This window comes from Chaetodon trifascialis, chromosome 8, assembly GCF_039877785.1.
Source record: "Chaetodon trifascialis isolate fChaTrf1 chromosome 8, fChaTrf1.hap1, whole genome shotgun sequence".
NCBI lineage: Eukaryota > Metazoa > Chordata > Actinopteri > Chaetodontiformes > Chaetodontidae > Chaetodon > Chaetodon trifascialis.
Genome location: NC_092063.1, coordinates 12,480,932 through 12,488,082, shown reverse-complemented (window position 1 = coordinate 12,488,082; position 7,151 = coordinate 12,480,932). Strand labels below are relative to the sequence as shown.

The 7,151-nt window shown below is 42.5% G+C and overlaps 1 protein-coding gene across 1 annotated transcript; it reads right to left on the bottom strand.

Moving 5' to 3' along the window:
- Positions 1-1,354: 1,354 nt before the first annotated feature.
- LOC139335324 (mitochondrial glutamate carrier 1-like) lies at positions 1,355-5,765 on the bottom strand. Its single transcript, XM_070968880.1, has 9 exons — positions 5,662-5,765; positions 5,053-5,178; positions 4,622-4,677; positions 4,042-4,132; positions 3,843-3,961; positions 3,540-3,735; positions 3,275-3,432; positions 3,052-3,127; positions 1,355-2,969 (listed from the first exon to the last, which is right to left on the bottom strand). The coding sequence occupies exons 1-9, from the start codon at positions 5,682-5,684 to the stop codon at positions 2,810-2,812; spliced, it is 1,005 nt and encodes a 334-aa protein (XP_070824981.1). The 5' UTR covers positions 5,685-5,765; the 3' UTR covers positions 1,355-2,809.
- Between the last annotated feature and the right edge of the window lie 1,386 nt (positions 5,766-7,151).

The following is a 7,151-nucleotide window of genomic DNA, read 5'->3' as shown; positions in this document are numbered from 1 at the left end:
TGTTAGGTCCTGTGTCGTATTATTTCATCACAGATGTTTACATGCACCTGTATTATTAGTTTAAGGGTATTTCCCATTACACTTAAATCTGGTAATAAGGATTAGTAATTAGTAAAGTGATGTGACAGCATGCTAATTGGCTTCTGCCAGGGGCTTTTACCAAGTAGTGTGTTTATTGGGTTATCTGGGTGATACAAAACAGGTCTTAGAGCCGTGTATGTTACAGATTTTCTGGGGTTGTGGGTTTTACTTAGCACATATGTTTTTGATTCTGACAAGATACCTGATTTGGGATTTTTCTAAATTGAATAAGTTGTTGAATCTCTTGGCATAAGAGACATCTCTTGATTGTGATATCAGCATCAGTCTCCACCATTAAGCACACAGACTTAGTCACATACTCAGCATTGCCACATGCTTCCAGGCCCTGAAAATATACCAGTAAGTCCACACACTCCCAGTCCTCTCCATTACTGCAATACAACCTCCATGCCTCACCAAAGGTGATTTATACAGGCTGACACTTTCATGAGATCTTGCATGAAAACAGGATATGCAGTGTTAACGTGCAGACAAGAAAAATAAAAGATGTTTTCCCCTTTTAATTGGGTTAAAAGCTCTTTATTTATAACAGAAGCAAAAGAGTAATCCCCTCAGCACACATCAATCAGTTAAATATATAGTAATTTCCAAATATAGCAGCGTATACTTCAGCTGTAGGTGTACATTTAGAAGGACTCAGGCAATCCCCAGGAGAGCCAGCACTAATGAGCTGTAATGCATAAATATACAGTATGAGGAAGTGTGCCAGCTGTGAGGATGAGTTACATGTAAGCAAAGCATGGCTTTAATGTAGCTTGTGAAGAGTATATTGTTTTTTCAAAACTTATTCAAACTGACACGCTTACTTCATTGTAAATTGATTTATTTTAGATTTCTTCCCAGCTGATTGTATTTGATATATCCCCAGCGATGAAGTAAGTTTCCTGGCTTAGATGCAGGAGTTTCACGTCAGAGTTTCATCTTTCTGCATTTGATCTTACAGGACAGCTGAAGTTTAGTTTGAGGGAACAGATATGCACACGATGCAGCAGAGGCTTTAGGACTACCCAGGGTAGAGTTACCCAACACTGCAGCATGAGCACTTTTACTGCCACAAGCGAATCCATGCCAGTGATGCATGTGTAGAGGAGTAAAGTAGCACCTTATTAGCTTTCATCAGAGAAAGTTTTTACGGTCAACACTCAACCTGCCGCCATTTCTAACAATCCTACCTGAGAATACATGACTGAATGAGTTGAACCTTTGTTTATTGCATATTATAGTTTACAGTCAAACACCACAATTGAACACTGCATTTAAACACATTTATTCAGCATTTAGAAATGTGTATTTACATGCATAATTCCAAAAAGAACTTAGAAATAAATAATTATCTTCTCAACTGGTTGAAACACTTGTTAAAGCTGCTCTCGATTTGAGAGAACTCCAAAATTTTCACAGTTTGAGAAAATTAAAAAAACAAAACAAAAACAAGACAAATATTTACACTGGTAAAATTGTAATTTGACCCATGAGATTTTCCACAAGATAGAGAGGGCAATCCAACATTGCAGGCTCCCGTATCTCTGACAAGAAATCCTGACCAGTCACAGGTAGCCAAAGCCGACCATGAGAAAGTGGCTCTATGTAGGTCATACTGCACTTTTTTCAGAAGACTTGGTCCCAAAAGCACAGCAGATCCCATCAATAGTTTTGTCCATCAGTCTAGTTTACCACTATCAAACATTTCTTTCCCTACAAAACAGCAGCTCTCCAAAGTCAACTGCAGAAGGCCCTGTTGAGATTGTGTATGCTGCCATGGAAAGATTCACCCAGCGCCCAGTAGAAAAAACCCAAACACCTCAACCACAATTGTTCTGAAAAATAAACACCAGAAAGCATCTATGGTCAGCTAGCATGTGACAAAGTAATGAATCAGGGTCTAGATAAGGAGGCAAACAATTCAGAAGGACGAGAAATCACTCCTTGTGTACAGAAAGTAAACCAATAGAGAATCCCTGCGTGGCATCCCGCTGGGCTGGCAGTCCAAATGTTTCAGTCATTCATGAGCTATGACCCCTTCAGTGTTCCAGATCTTTTCCCAACCAGGTTGTTTGAGGACAATATCTGACAATAATCTTAAAAGAGAAGTTCTTCTATCTGCTTTAAAAACATGTACACTATATACATAGACAGGTATCAACATCCATGGCCGATTTCCACATAGGATTGAAGCTATTCAAGTAAAGCTTCAGGGTTGTGCCTTTGTTAATACACAGTAGATGCTTCCTGCACTCTTTTGCAAGAGCATGTAACAGCAAGTGGTAACCAAGATGGGACACTCACTAGGGTTACAGTGAAGGGTAATTTGGGGGGCACATTTAAGGAAAGGGGCTACATCTATGGAAGGAAAGGTGCCACAGGAGTAGTGTCAAGTCTGATCTGGGTGAAATGCTGATATATGTTGGACTATCAGGTCCCTCAATGAAGGAAGCAATTCTTTTCTTGTAATGTGCTCAAGTGAAGCCCATATAGACAGGCAGGTTTCAATTTCAGTCTCTTTTAATAAGAGGTAGTCATGCTAAAGGCATAATTTGAAACCATTTTGAAATGAAATGGCATCTCCTTGGTCCCTTTAGCGTTTTAAACTGAAAGCCTACCACAATAAAGAAGGCACACATTAATAGAGAGCTGGGTCCATGGCTATGCCGAGGGCATAGTTGCCTGTAATTTAATGAGGCACCAGAAGGATGAGGAAACAGCTTGTTTATGCAGAATAGATGTTGTAGGGGGTGTACCCCAGCACGATCTCCCCAGCTCCTACAAAGTACACAACCTGGGCAATGCCAAAGAGTGGGGCAATAACCAAGGCGCGGCAACTGGCTCCCTTTAGGAACGCTCCAGGACCCTCCTTCCTGAGGATCTTCCTGCAATGGAAGAGAGAGCACAAGGTTAACATGTAACTATGAACCCTGATGAGGGAAAAGCATCTTTGATACCTGAACTCACCTAACACAGTCCACCACTCCATTGTAGGTTTCCTCATTAGCTCCCTTTTTGAGTGATTGTAGTCTCGTCTTTACCACTGCACAAGACATACACAACTTATTTTAGTTAGGAATTTCCAAATTCTGTGAAACAACTTAACATTTCAATTAAAAAAACAATTCTGATCTTCAGTTCCCATTACCCCAAACACTGACCAGTTATCTGCATAGACAGAGTCACTCACCATCACAAGGGCTGACAGTCACAGCAGCAATGCAGCCAGCCAAGCAGCCAGACATGAAGGACCAATAGAAGGGTACAGATGGGTCTTCAGACGAATGCTGGCCAAGCTGGTGCAGGTGTGCAAAAAGAGGGAAGTACACAACGGAGAATGGGATGTCCCTGAAAAGGCAACAAACAAGCATGTTCACTGCATCAAGAAGTGAACATGCTGATGACCAAAGACGGAAAACCAGTTTAGCGAGAGGAAGCATCAAATCTTGCCTCACCTCATCAATGTGGCTCCGAGGCCCCTGTACAGTCCTGTGACTCCTTTGGTCCTCAGCAGCTCTCTGGTGATCTGTGTGGCAGACACTCGTGTGACTTGAGCCGCAGGGCTGGTGTTGTAGGAACGGCTAAGAACGGCACTGGTCCCCGCCATCTTCAGCGTCGTTACTACACTAGGCACCACCCTCTGCTGGGCCGCTGGCAGGCACAGGAAACGGACTGTAATTTCACCAGGGCGCAAAAATGCACATCTCAAAGCATTATTTGATGCTGGTAATCTATTCTGCTGATTTCCTTGTGATTACCGAGCCTGCCGGCATCCTGCAGCTGGATCTTGAGCATCTCCATGGGTGTGGTGACAATGACCTGGCACATTCCCGCACAACAGCCTGCCAACATCTCCCTGAACACTGTCAACCTGCCACTGAAGACACAAAGACTGGGTGAAAAACCAAGCATGACATTGCAGTACAATGTTTGTGTCTTATCAGTGCTACTACGTACCCATCTCTGCTCAGCTGGTGGCGGAAAAAGTCATTAGCAGCTAGTTTGATGGCCTTCTCGGGGGTTACCAGGGTCAGATTCACTGCAGCACCTGCAGTAACAAGCAATTTAATTCTAATGAAATACACAACTACTCTCACTGAACCACACATGTACAGTAGTTGCACAGCAGAGAGAAACAAAATAAACTCTGAAAATAACAATTATTTAATAGAACAAAAAGTAGAGCTATAGCAAATCTAAAGACAGCAAGGTGTCTGGAAATGAACTCTCTGGATCACAGAGGTTGTCAAACTGATAAAGCAATGGTTTCATGTGAGGCATAGCTTCAGTGCAGGCTGTGCAGTGACTCATGGTTTTACACGATGGCCCACTGACCCATTCATTAGCCAATTTAAATGGAACTTGACCCAAGAGCTGAGACATGACACGGCATGGAAGATGAAAAAACATGGACAATCAAAGCAAATCACAGATGTCAAATACATCTACGTCATATTCATGAAACTCTATTCCGGAACATTATTCAACAGGCACACATGAAAAAGGAGGTCAGCATGGACAGTGTGACTAGTCTTACCTCTGTACATGCCGAAGTAGCCTTCAGATTTAACTGTCTTTATTAGGCAATCCATCCTGAAGGGAAAACACAGACGACGGTAGTGCAAATTAGTTTTAGAAACTTAATGTTTAGGCAAGCATAATTAAGTGAGTATAATACAATCTGTGATGCTGAGTGATTTTACATAAAAAGAATTGCTAAACAGTGAGATCTTGGGTCCAACAGCCTTTGCTAAGCTCAGTTTCTCAAGTTTAAACATTTGAAATAAGTCTACACTGTCATTGAGTCACTGACACCTTATGTAGGGTATCACTGAAAGGGGATGGTGTGTCATCAAACAAAGAACTGGCTGGGTAAGTTTAAAGGCAGGTTTTTGGCAATGCATCTGAAGGGGGGGGGGGGGGGGGTACAAACTATCAGCAATCTGTTTCTTTTGGTGTGGCTCATACATGTTCTTGTAGAGCTGCTGCCCACTGCGTTGGTTCTGCAGGCGGGTCTTGGCCAGGTCGATTGGGAACACACAGGTGACTCCTACCAAGCCTGCAATCCCTCCATTGATCAGTTTGGCTGGGAGGCTGTTTAAAGAGTGAAGACAGACAAAACAATCATTCCTCTTCTCACTGCATTTCTACAAGTGGAGTAAGGCGGGGCAGAGTCCGCGTGAGGTGACAAAACCTGTTGAAACTGCACAGAAGCTGGACAAAGACTGGTCATCTAAACACAAGATCAAGGACGGTGTCTGCGTAGAAAAGTAGATCTTTGTGCTTTTTAAAGTGTATGTAAGGCATTAGCATTGCAGCAGAACTTGGTATAGAGTGACTGCTTCTGGGAATCTGGTCATCCAAAAATAACTTGTCGACAGAATGAATCAAACAGCATACATATATCTGCAGAAGGCAATACACAGAAGGAAAACTAGAACTGTGTGCATGTAATTAATGGGTTAAACAAATCAAAACATGCTTTATCCCTATTTTGTTGTCTGAGCATCCTCCTTTGCTGCTGTGTCATGCTGGAGGGTTGGCTATATTGTTCTGACGGACAGAGCGGGCTCATACCTAATTTGTTGTTGCTGGGCCATGGTTCTTGGTTGTTTTGAGCACAGAAGCTGGTCAGAAAAAAGGAGGAGGCCGCAGAAGCAGAGCAGGCTGAGAGTCCCCGAGAGACACTAAGCAAGACAGGAGTACAGAGACACTTGGGGTTATATATATAGAGGCAAGTCCAGCCCTGCAGAACCAGAGATAAATTCAACATTACTCTCCACCCACTGTGCTGCCAGCCAAGAATTGGAGCCATGGCCAGTCCTCACGCTACCAAAATCAAACCACAATCCCAAATGGCTTCAGAGAACACACCTGCCTGCTATGTGAGGGAATTAGCTCCAGTGACGAACAAGTCCTCAAATAAATCATGATTAATGCTTTTTTTAAAAAAAAAATTCTATATTATTAAATTTGTAGCACTAAGAAGATTTGAGTTCAGACATTCAGACAAGTTAGATGACAAGACCACAGCTGTGCAAAAGGCGCTGTCTTCAATATGTGGTTAATTTCACTGGTGTATACAAATCTATTCTGCACACTCTCTTGGTAACTCTCTCTTTCTTGATAACAAAGCTCATCAAGACGAAACTCGAATGCTCCAAAACTAAACTGAGAATCCTGCGACTTTTCTTTCAAATTTTGAGATTTTTGGCTCTAAAATGTGCATAAATGGATGTTAAGAGGAGATCAAAAGCGCCCCTAGTGGTCGTTTTGCTTAACAACGTTATTACATAATTGTGATCTTTGGGGGACAGACGTCAAAAACAGAACAAACGTGTGATTTGATTAAATAGTGAGTTTTTGCAATCACATTTCTAACCAAAATTGGTGACCCTATCTAATACTGCAGGTTCATTGTTTTAGGTGAGAGCCAGAGAGGATTTTTTTGGGGGGGGGAAGTCTCACGAGTCTCAAAATAAAGTCTAACGATGCTTTCGAAAGGTGACTGCGTCTCCTCTGAATGTAATATCATATTTCACATGAACATGCCTGCTCTACACTAAAATTTGCACTTTTTGCACACCTGCCCTGCAACTTCAACACGCAGTTTCATGGCAACATTATAGTTACAATGATGTCTCGTAATCGCGTGCATGAGAAGCGCCTACCTTAAAACGAAGACAAAGATTTAATATTGCAGTAATAAAGCGTACAGCTGTCTCTCCCTCCGCTCTTCTGTAGGACTGAATGGAATGAATGGAAAGAGCAGGAAGGGACATGTAACAGCGCCGGGCGTTAGAGGCGCGACTTCTGGGCCAATGTGAAGAGTTCATTTGTGAAGTGGGACGGACCAACGCATCTCAGGAAACCTATTAAACCAGGTGAGCCTGACGCAAGATTGCCTGCAGGTTGTTTCATTGCAGGCTTGAGAACTTTTTCACAGACTTGTCAAACACAGGTGTAACTAACCAGTATTCCAGGTACAGAGCTCTGGTATGCTGTACGGCTGTATAACACACTTACACACTGAACACAGTTATAGTTAGACCCAGTCCTCTGTGAGA